Below are 18449 nucleotides of genomic sequence, written 5' to 3' on the forward strand. Positions count from 1 at the left end.
GAGTTCTGGCACTGGCTCGATATGTATGAGTGTGACCGCACCTGCCACCTCTAGCACTCGCTCTGTGTGTTTCTGACAGCGCCTAACAGTTCTGGCACTGGCTCTATGTGTGTGTGTGAGAGACAGCACCTGACACATCTGGCACTGGCTCTATGTGTGTGTGTGTGTGTTTGATAGCCCCTGACACCTCTGGAACTGTCTACAGGTCTGTAAGTCTGACAGCACCTGACACCTCTGGCACAGATCATACATGTGCATGACAGAGCCTGACACCTCTGGCACTGGCTCTACTTGTGTGTGTGTGTGACAGCCCCTCACACCTCCGGTACTGGCTCGAAATGTGTGTGTGTGATAGACCTACACCTCTGGCACTGGCTCTACATGTGTGAGTGTGACAGCACCTGACACCTCTGGCACTGGCTCTGTGTGTGTGTAACAGCACCATACACCTCTAGCACTGACTCTGTGTGTGTGTGTGTGTGTGTGAGAGAGACAGCACCTGTAAATGTAAATGTATTGCGATTTATATAGCGCACGTATCACCCGAAGGCATCAAGGCGCTTGCCTTGGGAACCCGTCCTGGTATTCCCCTGTGAGATAACCCCAGCAGTGTATCCACAAGGTGAAAGCCAGGCATCCCGCCGCGAGGGGCCGTAGTGGAGATTAAGCAAGCTATTGCCCAGAGTCGCAGAGTGTGAACCCATGAGTCGAGTAGGCACCGGAACGAGAATTATCAAGTCCGTGGAATTTTTGAGCCCAAGACCCGCCGAGACGGGGAATTGAACCCTGGTCCAGGACCGATCTCAGCTTCCAGGTCTGCCGCCTCTAACCCCTGAGCCACACTTCTCCACCTGCCACCTTCTGAACTGGCTCTATGTGTGTGACAGCCCCTGATACCTCTGGCAGTGGCTCTATATGTGTGTGACAGCATCTGACACCTCTAGCACTGGCTCTGTGTGAGTGTGACAGCACCTGACACCTCTGGAACTGGCTCTATAAGTGTGACAGGACCTGCCACCGCTAGCACGGGCGCTGTGTGTGTGTGACAGCACCTGACACATCTGGCACTGACTCTATGTGAAACAGCACCTGACACCTCTGCCATCTGCTCTACGTGTGTGTGTGTGTGTGTGTGACAGTACCTGATGCCTGTGACACTGACTCTACATGTGTGTGTGTGAGACAGCACATGATACCTCTAGCACTGGCCTCAACGTGTGTGCTGGATTGCACCTAACACCGCTGGCACTGACTCTACATGTGTGTGGCAGCACCTGACACCTCTGGCACTGGCTCTGTGTGTGTGTGTGTGTGTGACAGCACCTGACTCCTCTGACACTGGGCCTAAGTGCATTCTCTGACACAGTGCATTTTATGAGTAGGATACTTACCAGTCAGAGCACATATGGTCAGCACCAGCAGCAGTGAAAAGCCACAGGCAACACAGAGCAGCACCAGCAGCTTTCCGGAGGATAAAGTCACTATGAGAGAGGACACAGAACAAGAGATTAGCAAATTTAATCTTCACAAGGTGCAGTGATAGAAGCAGCATAGAGGGCAGGAATAGGGCTTAGTTTTATATATCCCTTTTTTTAGAGAGCATGAAAGGAATCCAGCCTGAGACCTGTAGTGTCTAAAATCACAGATGACTCAGAGTAGTCCAAGCTTTTTGCCTCCAGGGAGAAGGGCACCCCATATCCTCAGTAACACAAACACAGGTAGGAGAAGTTTACAGGAAGGGCGGGGGAAAGGGGAGAGACAGGAAGGGGAGCTCTACAGAAGAGTGGGGCATGTACAGGGTTAGCTGTGTATCCTCTACTCAGAAAGACGGAAACCTGCCTTAGAGCTGCTTGCATTACCTGATATCACTAAGCACACGCTGGACTCCTAGAGACTAGACACCTCAGCAAGGGCCATTACACCTTATGGCAAAATAAAGAGGTTTGGAAGATCCTATAGGGTCACAGGTCTTAAGTGAGACAAAAGTGACATGTAAATCTCCACTACAAACTGCCTTTTACACAGAGATCACTCATCTGACATCTGTCTTGTTTTTGCATCTTTGATTACCTTCTGGGGAGGTGGGCTGTGGTCCAGATGGGCTGATGGTTAAGACTTTGGAGAATTTTGGGAGAAGAAGGAAATGCTAGTTGCTTCCTATTGTCCTACTGTTTAAAATCATTCCCCTATTTTGGCCCTCCTTTCTCCCCCTTTTCTTTTCCCTCCTTGGTTTGTGTCTTTCCTTTCACTCTCACCATTTTTGCTCTTCATCTTTTCTCTATATTCCCTCCATGCATGTTTGTCAATTCACCAAAATGTCTGGGGTAGTGGAAGTAACATCACAAGCAGGTGGACCTTAATAACATCACAGGCATTTAAATCCTATGACCTATTACCCTAACTCTTCACAGCTAGTGATGTCACATGATATTTACTCTGAATGACATTATATTGCCAAAGTCTTATAGTAACAGCATGAATAATATACCACAGCAGATCAGTGTATGATTGAAATATCACTTCTATTAAGGTGCTGCATGACCTTTGAAAGTGAAGGTGATAATGCTTTCCCTGAATTGTAGTAAATGAGCGAAGCGAGGGAGCCAGACCTCTTATGGTGACTGCAGGGGATTTTATGGCAAGACAGGAGGCTAGCATTATGCATTAACTTTGATTTACTACTTCCAAGCAGCAAACTCTTCAAAGGTCTAGAACACACAGTCCATAAAACACAGCAACATTCCATCTTCTCCCTCTTTAGTTTGCTGCTTCTGAGCAGATAAGTATACTTATTTTCTATGTCTTGTATGAGCAGTGCTTAATTTGAGCCTGTTGTTTCCGGGGCTCAGCATCTGCACGTTAATGTCATCACCGGCGCTTGTGACAGTATGCCACAAGGTGGCGCTGTCTAGCTAATTTAGAGATGAACACAGCAACAGTTAATTATTTATTCAATATACATTAAAAATGACAATTGCATGCTGCCCAAGCCATCCTTATAGCTTTGAGTGCCTGTAATTGCCCGAATTGTCACACATGTAGGAGTGTGATGGTTAGTAGTTGCATTATTATTATCACTGGCCCAATGGCAGAGGCAATATGTGGTGCAAGTTGCAGTCGCCTCTTGGCAAGAGCCCTGGCCCTTATTTATTTTTTTACAAATTCAGCACTGCGTATGAGTGATATAGAATGTGGTTTGACGACAGTGTAATTACAAAATATGGATTCTATGGTTGTGCATGTTGTTTGTACTAATGAAGGGAATGGTATGAGGAATTAGTGACTTCCATTTTTTCAGTTTTTGATTGTTTTTTTTCTAGGTAGGGTGTTAAGATGAGTTTTCTTCATAAGAGTAAAACAGAGGAACATAGTCATTCAATATAAAAAGAAATCCATACCAGTAAGATCATGCAGTAAAGATCGCAGGTAAATGGATCAATTTTGAGGCAGTTTTTTTTAAACGCGTGTCGTACATTGCCTCAGATCGTATTTAAAATAAGGGCAATTGTTTTTCAAGTAGGCTTCAAATGGAAGCTGAAAGCGGGAAGCCATCTTTGAAAAGGGTTTGCACTGCATTAGCAGTATTTTCATGAGGAATTTGTACTTGTTACGCTCGTGCATTACAGGAAAGCACCTTAGATTGTGAAATCGCGATCAGGATGGCCATTACCCTCAATACCGAACATGCTTCAGTGCCTGTTCTGAATATGATGAGGAGGGCAAGAAAGTTGACAGTTTTTTATGTCAACAAAAATAGGAAATTTGAGCCAGTATAACTTAACCATTTTTGGGGCAATTGAATTTAGTCTGGATATCCAAGAAGTAGGGAAATTGTAAAGCAGAAAATTAGGGGACTCTGTGCTGGAAAAAATGAAATCTATATTTAAAATCAAGAACTGAAGAGTTATAGGGAATGAAGATTAAGTGCTTTAATCATTCTAGGAGAAGGATTTAATGAGTAAGGGTACGGAGGTATGTGTCTTAAGAAAAAGTGACACGTTAGTGGAGGAGGAGGCTGAAATTCAGAAATGTTAGGGAATGGAGGTATAAGCGATTTTTATAGAAAAAGGTGTCCTTAGTGGCACGGCAAGAAGGCAGGATATCCCTGTAAAATCCTGGAACATACCAATATTAATGGGAGATCAACAGAATGGGATGAATATATTTTTGATTTGGAAGCCAATAATATATCGGGAAATTAGTTTGGAGATTTAGATGATACTGCAATCGATTACGCCTATATTCTCTATGCAGGGATTCCAGCTTGCCACCTTCAACGGCTGCAGCTGGTGCAGAATCAGGCCGCCCGCCTGATCTTCCACCAGCCTAAGCACCAACATGTCACTCCCCTCCTTCGCAGCCTACATTGGCTCCCGGTATCCAAACGCTGCACCTTTAAACTGGCATGTACCACCTTTAAAGCCCTATCTGATGCAGCGCCCGTTTTCATTTCTTCGGCTCTGACCCGTCACATCCCTACGAGAGCCCTTCGCTCAGCCTCATCAAACCTCCTTGTGGTGCCCAGATTTAAAAGGAAAAAGCACGGTGGTCTGAGCTTCTCCGTCCTGGCCCCCTCCACTTGGTACTCCCTTTCCTTTTCCCTTCGTCTCTGTCCAAAGTTCGATTGTTTTCGCAGACTTTTAAAAACTCTGCTCTTCCAAGCTGCATTTGACTAAACCTCCTGCTTTCGGTCCACCCCATTTGTCTATCAGCGCCAAGAAACCAATGGTGATAGAGCGCGTTACAAATGTTTTTAATAATAATAATAATAATAATGCAATAGATTGAGGAATCTCAGTCAAGGACTCGTTAGGAGAAAAACTATTTGACCCCAAAAAGTTAGAAATCTGAGAAGTTCAGATTCGTGTCCAATGAAACATGTGGCAGATTATAAAAAGTGTAGAATAAGAAGGGGGTTTGAGGGGCAGCCGAGCATCGCAAGGTCTGCCCCCCAGGCAGATTGGGAGGGGTGGGGGCAAGATGGCAGCATCCATTTTGTGGTTTTGTGCTGCCTTGGGAGTAGTCCAAAGGCAGCCCAATTTAAAGTAGTAGCCGAAAGGTAGTTTAGGTGTTAGGTTCTGGTGACCTGGTGGCTGGGAGCGCAGTAGTGCAGGCTTTGTCAGGCTTTCTGTCACTTTTTGTAGGCTTTGGAGTGATGGCTGCAGAGAAATATAGAGTTTCGGAGGCCATCCGCCTGCTGAGTGAGGCAGGGCAGATGGACCTACTGGTGGGCCCCCAGGGGGGGCATGCCCCGTGAGGAGCACGTCAGCGGGGGTGGCGGCGGCTGTGTTGGCCTGCTCGCTGCCCAGGAAGAGTGCCCGGGTTCAGGTGAGGGGGCATAGCCACGCGGAGGCGAGGAGCACTGCCCTGGAAGTGGGGGATGACGTCTCGGGGAGGGTGGCATCGACGCGGGAGGAAGTCACGCCGGGGGAGTGCCTGGGGCGTCTCTCAACTGGCATCGCTCGTGGTAAATGACCGCCCGCACTTCAGAGGCGGTCACGAGGGTGCCGGCGTCAGGGCCTGGGGCCGGCGGGGAGCAGTTGTTGGTAGGCCGGGGGAGCGTGGGAGGCTCACGGCATGCGGGCGGAGGTATGCAGCAGGGAGGCGCGAGGAGTGCTTCCCCATCCTTTGTGCTGAGGGTGGTTGGGACACGTGGGGTGGAAGGCAGAAAGGCGGCCGGTATGCGCCGAGGGGGCGGGGAGTGGTGTCCCCCCCCTGAGCGCTCAGTGAGCAGGCAGGAGAGTGGGGTGTCGGTCTGGTGTCGGGCGGGGCATTTCGGGGGGGAGGGGGGAGCTGCCAGCAGTCCCTTGGGAGGGAAGGAAGCTGGGAAGAGGGGTAGAAGGGGGCAGAAGGAGAGCCCTTTCCCGCCAGGCAGGGTGGTAAGCAGGGTGTGTGGGCTGTGCGGGAGGAGACAGGTGGGACAGGCAGCTGGGTCCCAAGGCCATAGCTGGATGGGGGGGGCGTTTAAGGGGGTCTCCTTGCCTGAGGTGGCTGTGCAGGGGCGAGGGAATGGGGGAGATGGTACGGAAGGGGTGGGGGGTTGTGGCGGCTGGAGGATTTGGGAGACTGGTCTCCCCTGCTTCTTTCAGAAGGGAGTATCAGGGATTGGGATGGCCTGGACGTTTTTGACTCCTGGGCAGAAGAGGTCAGGGAGGCACAGGGGCTGCAGCAGGGGTGCGGGGGTTGGAGTTCCTGGAGACGGGGGGTAGGGGTGAGGAAAAGGGGGTCGCGCAGGGGGGTTTAAGTGTAGAGGGTTGGGGGATGGGGGCTACTTCTGACGAGGGTGGGGCGGGAGTCAGGGGTTGGCCTGGAGTGATGTCGAGGAGGAGGGGGAGATGGGGGGAGGACTTGGGGGCTGTTGGAAGAAGGTGGGTGCCAGAGGTGCAGGGGTCAGGGTGGCGGCAGGGGGGGCAGGTGGGGTACTGAATGAGGGACCCAGCACACCACACAGGGTTCCTGACTTAGCAGGGCTAGGGACGGCACCGCCAGCGCCAAGGCGAAGGGAAGGTAAAGCCTCCTGCGGAGAGCCCCGTACCAGCTGGGGATCCCATCGTGGCCGGCAGACGAAGGCCCGAGCCCCACACCCTCAAGGCTGCAGCGGCTTGAGGAGCAGTGTCGGAGGAGGAGCGATCCCGCGTTTTTTAATCCGTCTGGCAGGGGGCAGTCGGCGCGGCCAACAGGAAGGGGTTATAGGTCTAGTGATGTACAGTTAGTTTAAGATGACGACAGCTTGGAGGAAGGAGAGCAGAGGGATGGTGAGGGCGGAGGGGGCCGAATAAGGATGTTGGTAGTGTATTTCAGATGGCCAGCGGGAAACAACGGCACGTACATTGCATTGGGAGCCGAGAACAGCGCCCTTGGATCGGCGCAGGGAAGATTGGCGTGTGGCCTCCTTGATGTCAGTTAGGCGAGCAGCGGCGGTGCGTTTGGTATCAATGGGAGTGGGAGGGTAGGGGGGAGAAGGGGGCGAATGGCTGCGAAAGGGGAAGTATGTGTCCGACAAAGGGGTGTGGCCAGATGAGGCATTGGCAGGGCTTTTGGGGAAGGAGCAGGGGGACGATAAGACGACGGGCCTGCTGTCTGGGGTTGATGAAACTAAAGGGGGTGTGGCTGCCGGGACCGTGAGCGGGGCTGGCGTGGCAGGGGTGGGCACAACGGGGGAGGATGTGGTGAAGCCGGAAAGTAAGGAGCTAAAAATAAAGCGGCTGCCGTACATGGTGTGACAAAGCCATTGGGCACCCATTTGATGTTGGCTACGAAGGAGCACATTTGGAAGGAGGAGTATGTAGAGATACTGGCACTCCTTCACCGGGAGGTGCGGGAGAAGGAGGGTTCAAAAGAGGAGGAGTATGAACTCCAGAAGAGGCTGAAGGTGCCTCTTATGATAGAAAATTGGACGGCAGCATTTTTAATATTCGCTAGCGTCTATTGCGAAAAGTTCCTGGAGCGGCGGTGTCCTTGCTAAAATACATGAACGTCATTCAGAAGGCCCAGATCATGGGTGGTGCTTATGCCTGGGCTCAGTACAATGAAGAGTTCTGGGCACGAATGGCTTGGGACCCGGAGGTGAAATGGGGGAGCTGGACACTGATTTACTGCCTATAATATACCAGCCCTTTCAGGGCCGCCCCACCCGTGGAGGGGTGGGGGCAGGGGCCAAGACCCAGTCCAGCTCCTCAGTAGCATCTTGGGACTACAACAAAAGGGCGTGCACAGGGGATCGTTGCCGCTTCCGCCATGAGTGTTCTGGTTGCGGGAAATATGGACATCCCCAGTTCAAGTGCTGGGGAGCATCGGGTCAGCCAAAAGGGGGACAACAGGGCCAGGCAGGAGGAGTACGGATGGGGACACAGCAGCCAGCGGGGGTTGGTAGAGGTGATAAGGGACCTGGGCCCAAGGGCTCATACTCCAGTTAAGGTGGATCGTTTGGTGGCTGCTCTGCAGGACTACCCGGATGTGGGGGCCACCACACGGTTGCAGTCAGGGTTTCAGGAGGGGTTTCGGTTGGGTTACGAGGGCCTGAGGCTGCAGAGGTGGGCAGATAACTTGAAGTCTGCCACGGAGCACCCAGAGGTGTGCAAGGTCCGCATGGCAGGACCCTTTAATGATTGTCCTTTGTTGGATCTAATTGTGTCTCCCATTAGGGTCGTGCCAAAAAAGGAGAAGGAGCAGTTTCGACTCATTCAACATTTGTCGTGGCCCGAAGGTGGCTCTGTAATTGACAACATTGATGAGTGGGAGACCACAGTGTCTTATTCATCCGTTGATGCGGCCATGTCCTTGGTGGTGACGGCGGGCGCAACGGCACCGATGGCGAAGTGTGACATCAAGTTGGCTTTCCTGCTGCTCCCAGTCCATCCAGACGATTGGGGCCTACTGGGGATACAGTTTGACGGCCGCTGGTACATGGACAAATCTTTTCAGATGGGCTGCTCGATGTCTTGCGCACTTTTTGAGTGCTTCAGTATGTTCTTACAATGGTTGTTCACGGAACGGACGGGTCACCAAGGAGTAACGCACTACCTGGATGACTTCTTTTTAGTCGGCACCCCAGGCTCCACGGACTGCCAGGTGGCACTGGACAGGTTTCAGGAGCTCATGGGGGAGTTGGGAGTGCCATTGGCACCTGAGAAGACAGTGGGGCCGTGCAGGGCGTTGTCATTTTTGGGGATTGTGATGGATTCGGTGGTATTGGAGGCCCGTTTACCAGCGGAGAAGTAGCAGCACATGGTGGAGCTGCTGGAGGCGATGTTGGCACGACCCAAGGTTACGGTTTTGGAAAGTCAGGTGCTATTGGGCCACCTCAATTTTGCTTGCAGGGTAGTGCATGTGGGGAGGACTTTTTGTAGGAGGTTGGGCAGGGTCTTGGCATGGCGGCAGCCTCCGCATCATCACATACGGCTGGCCGCTGGGGTGCGGAAGGACTTGTGGATGTGACATTTCTTCTTGCAGAATTTCAACGGGATCCCCATGCAGAGAGGGGAGGACCTGGACTGGGAAGCCCAAATCTTTTCCGATCAGGCAGAAAGTGACTGGTTTGGGCTTTTCTGGCTGGGGAAGTGGTGTGCAGAGAAGTGGCCCCTGGAATGGGCGGGGGGTCGGAGCATAGCGTTCCTTGAGCTCTTCCCATTGGCGGTGGCAGTCTCGCTGTGAGCGGAAATGCTGGCCCATAGACGAGTAACTTTTCATGTGGACAACATGGCGGTGGTGGAGGTGGTTAATCAGCAGTCGGCCAGGGATGCGCAGGTGCTGAAGCTATTGGGTGTGTTTGTGCTGGGCTACTTGCGCTATGATATTGCTTTTTGTGTGGTGCATGTGCCTGGGGTCGACAATGACATAGCGTATGCTTTGTCTCGTTCGCAGTGGGGGAAATTCCATGGGTTAGCCAAGGACGCTGATCGGGACCCCGACCCGCATCCCGCCGCAGCCTTGGTACGTAGGCAACACATGATGTTGCAGCTGGTTTTAGGGTCCTTGGCAGATTTGACGAAGGTGACGTACGTGACAGCGTGGGAGGATTTCTTGGCACCCGGGGAGAGGGAGACAGGAGGACGTGATACAGTGTATCCTGCATTTAATTGACAAGAGGCCCACGTGGGTTACGATAATGGGGAAACTGGTGGGGATTGCTTTTATGGGTAAACTCCTGTGGGGTTAGGCGCCCTCTGCAGGGGAGCTCAGCTCTCATATGCTGGAGGGCTGGGCCCGAGAGTGTGGGGGAGGGTGCCGGGTCCGTCAGCCACTGACGCTGGAAGTGCTGGAACGGGTTATGGGGGCGTTGCCCGGGGTGTGCACCGATAGAGGGGAAGTTTGGCTGTTTGCCACATTGATGTCTTGGATGTTTGTGGGGGCTTTTTGGGTGTCTGAATTGTTGGGAGCCAGGGGCATGCTGGGGTCTTGTGGTCAGAGGTTTCTTTCATGGGGACCGAAGTGTGGCTGTGGCTGCAGAAGGCTAAAACGGATCAGAGGGGAGTGGGTCGTTGGGTCCCGTAAGGTAGGGGTTGAGGCTCAGGGCTGTGGCGCAGACAGGCGGGGCAGTTTTTAAGCATGCGGACGGGCGGCAGGCTCACAGCTGCTGGCGATATTGAGCAAGGCATTACATCGGCTGGGTTTGCACAGGAGTCGCTTTGGCACCCATTCATTCCAGATCGGCGCGGCATCAGAGGCGCACAGACGGGGTTTGGGGGCGAGGGGACATCATGCTCTTGTGTAGGTGGTCGTCTGATTGCTACCGGCGCTACGTGCATTGCGTCTCAAGCCAATGATCGCGTGCTTTGGGTGTGTTGCTCCATGTTCGGTGGCGGGTCCCCTCGCCAGAGATATGGCAGTAAGGATTGTGGGCCATTTATTTGTTAGGAGGGCCCAGGCGCAAGCACGGTCCAGTTATTTGGTGAAAATTTTTTCGGTTCATACCTACTGTTTTTAATGTATGTTGGAAAGGGAAACGGGGCATGCTTTGGCGAGAATTGATGGCAACTCTGAACGGAATGCTGGTGGCGGGCAGGTGTCCTGATGTTTTGGTACTTCATTTAGGGGAAAACGACATGTTGCGTGAGACGGGTTGGTATTGATGTGGGCCATGAAGCAGGACTTGGAGGAGATCAAGAGGCAGTGGTCTGGTTCCACGGTAGTCTGGACTGGGTTTCTGCCGCACCGAGAGTGGAGAGGTGCAGTAAATCCTAGGGCAATTGATAAGGCCAGAAAGAAGGTTAATGTCGAAATGGTTCGGTTTTGTAGGCATCTGGGCTTCTCGAGGATATGGCATAGGGACATACGGTATGATGCACCAGAGTTGTTTAGAGGCGATGGGGTCCACTTGTCGCACCTTGGCATGGATCTTTACTTGTTGAAGTTGCGGGAGGTGCTGTCCAGAATGTTGGGAGTTCATTAGAGAGTGAAGGGCGTTTGAGAATTTGAGGAGCAGTGAGTGGGGGCAGGAAAAGGAGGTATAGTCACCTACCCTCCCGCTTTTCCCGGGTGGCGAAGTTGTTTTGGAAGTTGGCCAAGTTTGGCTGGAGTTTGGTAGTTTAGCGTTAAGTTTGGGGAGTTGGTGAAGAGGAGCGGGGAAAGGTTAAGCATGTTGGATGTTTACATTGTAGTTCGTTAGTTACAGTTGCAGGAAGTCAGTTAGGATTGTAGGTTTTTGGGAGGTTAGGAATTTTAAATGTTATGTGATAAGATTGTGTATTATTTAATGTATTGAAATTTATGTATTGTATGTTGCAGGGTGAGGTTTTTTTATCATGTGGGGATCATAGGGGTGGGGGGAGAAAAAGGCAAGGGGACAGGTAACTCATTGTTTAGAGAGGTTTTAGTTTTGTATGGCCAGTTTAAATAAAATTGTGATGTGCACCTGTTTCAATAAAGCGTCCTTTTGCACACACAAATGGTTGTCGGTGTGGCTTGCCCCCTCATCCCTCCCAAGGAGGGTTTGGGGGGCAGCCGAGCATCGCAAGGTCTCCCCCCGGGCAGATTGGGAAGAGGTGGGGACGAGATGGCAGCAGCCATTTTGTGGTTTTGGGCTGCCTTGGGAGTAGCCCAAAGGTAGCCAAATTTAAAGTAATAGCCCAAAGGTAGTTTAGGTCCCACAGCGCTTGCCTTGCCACCATTTTAGGTTCTGGTGACCTGGTGGCTGGGAGCGCAGTAGAGCAGGCTTTTTTGTCCTTGCCCACTCTCCCTGGGCTGTGGGGTTTTTTTTGGAGATCGTTAGGGCAGGTGTTTGTTTTAGGCCTGGTTTGGAACAGGTGCATAGGGGCTAAATGATTGTAATTCTGTCGCTTGGAACAAGTGCTGGTGGAGTTGTTTTGGAAGTTGGCCAAGTTTGGCTGGAGTTTGGTAGTTTAGCGTTAAGTTTGGGGAGTTGGTGAACAGGAGCGGGGAAAGGTTAAGCAGGTTGGATGGTTACATTGGAGTACGTTAGTTACAGTTGCAGGAAGACAGTTAGGATTGTACGTTTTTGGGTGGTTAGGAATTTTAAATGTTGTGTGATAAGATTGTGTATTATTTAATGTATTGAAATGTATGTATTGTATATTGCAGTTTTTTTTAATATCATGTGGGCATTGTAGGGGTGGAGGGAGGAAAAGGCAAGGGGTTAGGTAACTCAATGTTTAGAGAGGTTTTATTTTTGTAAGGCAAAGTGCAAGTTTAAATAAAATTGTGAGGTGCACCTGTTTCGATAAAGCAGCCTTTTACGCACACAAATGGTTGTCGGTGTGGCTTACCCCCTCATCCCTCCCAAGGTGTCTGGAGAGAGAGGAGAGAAATGCAATGAGGGTAGAATGTGCAAGACCTGTAATTGGAGAAATGAGATCACAACTCCAAATCTAGACCCATCATTAATAACATATATGTTTAAACTTGGGAGGGATCCACAAAAAGGCTTGGAATGGGCATTAAAGCAACACAAGGATAGATCATTGGTAGGAAACTGGAGGGAAATAGAGAGGGGGAGATGGAACATATACATTCTTTGGAGATGACTTCAGGTCTTTTTGTTCCACACAGTTTCAACAACAGGTTGCAGAAAAGTTCCATCTTAATTTAAATGGTAAATGTGACAGCAGTGACTTACATATACAAGTTGGGAGGAAGCAGATCATCGAAACTGTCAGAGATAGCGAAGGAGCAATGAGAGTTTTGTCAGGAGAACAAAATTATTGTGTTAGCCCATTACTTACAGCGGAAAGAGAATTTAATGGTGGATTGGAATTCTCGCAATTTGTGAGATTGGATGTTGAAGAGAGATACTTTTCAAAGAATAGAGTTGTGTCTAAGACCAATAGAAGTGGATTTATTTGATTCCTGTTTAATATTTCAAAAGGAGAAATATTTCAGCTAGTGTCCAGATTCAGGGGCAATGGAAGTTGATGCAATCACGCAGAGTTGGGTGGATCTGAAAGGTTATTCTTTCCCAGGGGTTGCCATGATACAGTGTTATTCCTTTTATTCGCTTTTGGCGGACATCTTTGGTTGGGGAAGAGGGTGCACGCGCTAGTCCTCTCTCTAGGAGGCGACTAGGGCTTAAAAGCTGCCATGTTCACGCGCAGCGGAGACGCGCAGCGGGGATGCCGGAATATCGCCGGAGTTTCGCCAGAGTCAAGCCCGTCTGTGCCCGTCCGGGCCCAGACGGGCCCCGGGCACACCACTCTGCTCAATCCATCTAGACATCTGGCCCCTCCTCTCAGGTATTCACGAGACTCTCTGCTCTCGCTTCGCGCGACTAAACTTCCTAGTTGCCATTATAATTGGGTTGAGGGTACTGCCTTTAAACACTGTCTCGGGTGTCCTGTGTCTAATAACTGTGTGGCTTTAAACACACTCACTATGGCTCTGCTGAATTGCAGATCATTGCCCTGTCACGCAATAGAAATACACTCCCTCCTTTTGGACCACTGTCTGGATGTGTTATTCCTAACGGAAACGTGGTTGACCGCCTGTTCAGGTCCCGATATTGTCCATGCTCTCCCACCGGGTTACCTCATTTTCCATCTGGATAGGCCGGATGGGAGAGGAGGTGGAGTGGCCATCGTTTATAGAGACACTTTCGTGTGCAAAGCTGCAGACTGCGGTATTACCAACACTGAAAGTTGTCATTTCTCCCTTGGCATATCTTCCTCCGTTTCCATCTCCGGCCTCCTTTTATATCGCCCTCCTGCTGCGCTGGGGAATTTTGTGGACTCTATTATTGAGGCCATCATTCCATTAGCCGCTGCCTCATGCAACTTTGTACTTCTGGGGGACTTTAATCTTCACTTTGATGACCCCAATGACGTGGTGGCAAGAGATTTATTGAGCTCATTTGATGCTCTCGATCTTCACCTCGCTCATCTGGGAGCCACTCATAACAGAGGTCATCAGCTTGACGCTGTTTTTGCTAATACTGCCAACCTGCAAGCCCTCCAGATGTTGGCCCTTCCCTGGACGATCACCACCTTATTCCTTTCAGCTGGTTGTTGAAGAACCGGGGAGATCCCGTGCCTAGACAATACACTATGGAACGTCTCTGGTCGAAGCTGCCGGTTGAAAGTTGGGTTGAAGAGCTAGCGATAACTCGCCCTGACCCGGTAGATGACCCCAATATTGCTGATCAACATCTAGCTAATTGGCTCACTAACTCTCTGGATCGACTGATTCCTAAAAAAAGGAGGCTTATCAGGGAGAGAAGAACTGCTTCTGCCCCCTGGTATACTCCGGAACTCAGGAGTTGCAGAACTTCTTGCAAAAGGCTTGAACGTGCCTGGAGGAGAGAGCAGACGGAAGAAAGCCGGGCTAATTATAAAAGAGAGATGAGAAAATACAAAAGTGCACTGAAAGATGTCAAAAAGATTTTCTTTAGTGATAAGATTGAGAGGGCAAGTAACTCTCCAAGAGAATCCTTTAAAATTTTTAAAGAACTCCTCAAAGCCCCAGTCCCGCCAGTCGTGCACGTCAATCCTAAAGATAAATGTGAAGAACTGGCTAGTTTCTTCCATTCTAAAATAGAGACAATCCTATCCTCTCTGCCCGCTATGCCTCAAATCTCTGAGCCGGCTACTGGTCCTATAAGCTGCCCGACCGAACTTGTCTCTTTTGGCCCCTTCTCGGAGGAGGAGGTTACAAAGGTCTTGGTGGAGATGAAGAGTGGATCTCCGAGTGACCCAGTGCCTATGAAACATCTTAAACTTGTGGCTAATACTCTGTCAGCTCCTCTTACTGACCTTGTCAACATCTCTCTCTCTCATGGTATAGTCCCTCAGAGATGGAAAAAGGCAGTAGTAAAAGCCCTATTAAAAAAACCAGGCTTGGATCCCGCCAATCTGACCAACTTCAGGCCTATCTCGCTTCTGCCAGGGTTTTCTAAAATCGCAGAGAAGCTGGTTAACCGTCAGCTCTCTCACTATCTTGAGTCCAACCACCTGTTGGGAGACTCCCAGACTGGTTTCCGTCCCGGCCAAGGAACGGACACAGCCCTGCTGGCGGTAGTGGAGGAAGCAAGGAGCACTCTTGATGCTGGAGGATCAGTGGCAGTGATCCTCCTGGACTTGAGTGCTGCCTTTGACACCGTGAGTCATCAGGTGCTCCTCCAACGCCTGTCAGAGGTAGGTGTCTCAGGGACGGCCCTGAAATGGTTGGGATCTTTTCTCTCCAACCGTTTCTACCAAGTCTGGGAAGGGGCAGAACAGTCTTCCCTATTCCCTCTTCAATGTGGAGTCCCTCAGGGCTCATCGTTGAGCCCTACTTTGTTCAATGCATACATGACTCCACTTGAAAGAGTGGTAGCCCCCTCGGGGCTGAAGATCATCAGCTATGCTGATGATACTCAGCTGGTGGTGGGCCTCACTCAGCTGGCGGAACAACCCAACTTGTTGCATGACTGCCTGGCTAATGTCTATCAATGGATGTCCAACTCAGCTCTGAAGCTCAATGGAGGAAAAACTGAGCTGATGCTCTTGGGCAACACCAGTCCCTCCATCATTACCAGCTGTTGGCCCCGGTCTCTTGGCGACCCTCCATCTCCCAAGAAGGAGATCAAGTCCTTGGGAGTATGGTTGGAGGAAGATCTGTCCTTTAGGACCCACGCCAGAAAGACCGCGGGGGTTTGCTTCGGTCTACTGAAGTCAGCCCGAAAGGTTCTCCCACTGCTTCCGGATCCAGCTAAGAAGCTTTTGATGCGTGGCTTAATCCTTTCTAGGCTTGACTTTGGTAATGCCCTGTTTCTTGGTGCCCCTGAAGCCACCTTTAAAACCCTCCAACAGGTGCAAAATGCAGCTTCCAGAGTTTTGATGGAGATCCCTAGAAGGCAGTCTGCTGCCCCGGCCCTGAAAGCACTTCACTGGCTCCCTGTTAAGGAGCGGGTGAAATTCAAGGCGTTGTGTACGGCCCATAAAATTCTCCATGGCAAAGGCCCCCCCATCCTTTTTAATATGGCCCGTCCTTATAAACCTCCCCGCCTTTTGCGCTCAGACCAGCAACATCTTTTGCAATCTGCGAGAGTCAGGAGAGCTCGGACTGGGGGCAGGCGCTTCTCGGTACAGGTGGCATCTCTGTGGAACTCTCTGCCCCTTAAGATTCGCTCAGAGCACAAGATCCTAGTATTTAGGAAACTTCTTAAAACCTACTTGTTTCCACAGTAGTGAGTTATCGAGTTCCTCCTTCTTTGGTCTGTTGCGCCGGGATGCCCCCGGGTAAGCTGAGCGCATTACAAATTTCCTATAATAATAATAATAATTCCAGGTGAGGAGACAAAAGTATCAGTGACACCCTTTTAGGTAATACATGTTTAGTTCCCGTCAGTGATGGAGATAGTTGTAGAAGTCCCCCTTTTGATTCAGTCATGCGAAGGAATGTCGATAGGCTTTGAAAGAGAAGATAATCCTCTGGTAATTTTATTTTATTTTTATTTGATAGAGGTTTATATAGCGTGAACTTGACCAGAGTTGGGTATCAGAGCGCATTACATAACACCAGTTGCATTACATGAGGACACGTTCATTTTTGTTAGGCATGGGGAGATTAAGTGATTTGCCCAGAATCACAGGATGTTCAGTGTCATTGCCGAGACTCAAACGTAGTTTCCCAGATTCAAAGGCGACAGTCCTATCTGTTAGGCCAACTCCTCTTCCCAATTCCTCTCTGTTAAAATCAAGTTTGCTCAACCTTCTACTATAGGAGATATCAGGAGTGCAAGACGATTTGAAGGCCTTGAAGAAATTCTTAATGAGTCATGGGCAACAGTAACTAAGAAGATATATAAGAGAGTATGGAATGTCTGGGTTCATTGGTGCATGGAAAGGGATTTGGATCCCATGGAGGCTGATGAGGTAGAAGTTGCACATTTTTTGGCAGGGTTACTTTCAAAGGGTTTGTTGTACAGGACTGTTATCCGTTACAGGTCAGCTGTGGCAGCAGGTCATTCGCTGGTGCATGACTTGTAATTGGGAAAAGTCCTTTGATTTGCCCTGTAGTAAAAATAATTCATCTAAAAAATCCACCTAGGTTTCATTATGAGAGTGTTGGGGATTTTAATCTGGTTTTAAGGATGTTTGGGTCATTGAATTGATATTTAGCTTTAAGGGAACTAATGTGGAAATTAGCAACTTTGCGTTTCGAAAAATATATATTTATTTTCATTTTATTAATCAATAGAGCAGGATATACACGTCAGCCAATAATTTGCGTATGAAGTATCCAGCACATACAATGAGAATAATCAGACAAAAAGCATTACCATCTATCTTGTAACAACTTGTGCAAGAAATTATTAGTAACCCCTAGTCCCCCTTACTCCACCTCACCTGAGCTTCTATGGTAGGTACCTTATCGTTAATTCCTCATTGTTCCTGATAACTGAGTCTTTTGGGTCATGGTAGAATACAATAGCACAGCATCTGACAAGCAGCAACAATCTCCTATAGCACCCTATGACATTCGTACACTTTCCCAACACTGCAGTGGTGTATCTTTCCCTTGTGTATGTGCATTTGAGAACAGGCCTGAGTCATCTCTGCCCAGGCTGTCAGGGCCTTCAGTGCTTTGATATCTCTTCTCATTCTCCTGATACGTACTTCTTGCACCTCAGCCCATTCTAACATATCTTCCTCCCAAGCTTCCCTTGTTTGCAACTTCACTTTATTTAGTTTCTTTTAGGATAGTGGCTGATGCCTGTTCCACCTCCCACTGCGAGGCCTTGGCATCCTTTTTTCTAGAGAAAGTCCAGACTATCTATCAGGCTTTCCCTAGTATTGGACCATCTCCAGGAGCCCCAGATTGCACTCAAGGCCATACCATTCTGCACTCTCTTCCCCCATTACTTCCTGAGGGGTTCAACAAACTGGCCCAGCAAATCAAGTCCGGCTCTCCTTCGGATCCGTTAAGACCTGCCCTTCTCAGAGACCAGTCTTTTCTGGGACGCTCTACGATGTGCTCCCTGATCAACCTTTCACTGACCTCGGGCACAGTTCCAGCCAAATGGAAGCAGGCGGTGGTTTCTCCAATCCTGAAGAAGCCTTCGTTGGACCCATTAAAACCGGAGAACTACCGTCCTATTTCATTGCTCCCCTGGCCGGCGAAAGTCGCGGAGGCACACGTCAATCTGGCCCTTTCAGACCATCTTACTCGGGCCAATGTCCTGGACCCCACGCAGAACGGTTTCCGTGCAGGTCACAGCACGGAGACAGCCCTTCTCGACATGGTGGAGCATTTGCGTGCGGTGTTGGATGCAGGTAAGACGGCGGCGCTTATACTATTAGATCTTAGCGCCGCCTTTGACACGGTCTCTCACCGTATTCTTCTGCATCGCCTGGAGGAGATTGGCATCGGTGGGCTCGCTCTGCAGTGGTTCCGCTCCTTTCTCGACAATCGCTCTTTTTGCGTGGCCATTCCTCCTCACCAGTCCAAATTCCATCCTCTGGCCATGGGGGTTCCGCAGGGATCCTCACTGAGTCCCACGTTATTCAATCTTTACATGA

The 18449-nt window shown here is 50.1% G+C and overlaps 1 protein-coding gene across 1 annotated transcript in view; it reads right to left on the bottom strand.

Moving 5' to 3' along the window:
* Positions 1-1391: 1391 nt before the first annotated feature.
* The window catches only part of LOC147662306 (uncharacterized), a gene marked incomplete at its 3' end in the record, with an annotated part of 80284 nt that continues 63226 nt past the window's right edge, over positions 1392-18449 (bottom strand). The window contains exon 2 of the mRNA XM_086951078.1: positions 1392-1481. Coding sequence (XP_086807204.1) covers positions 1392-1481 — 90 coding nt within the window. The remainder of the gene's footprint in view (positions 1482-18449) is intronic.

This window comes from Lissotriton vulgaris, unplaced genomic scaffold, assembly GCF_964263255.1.
Source record: "Lissotriton vulgaris unplaced genomic scaffold, aLisVul1.2 SCAFFOLD_2516, whole genome shotgun sequence".
Lineage (NCBI taxonomy): Eukaryota > Metazoa > Chordata > Amphibia > Caudata > Salamandridae > Lissotriton > Lissotriton vulgaris.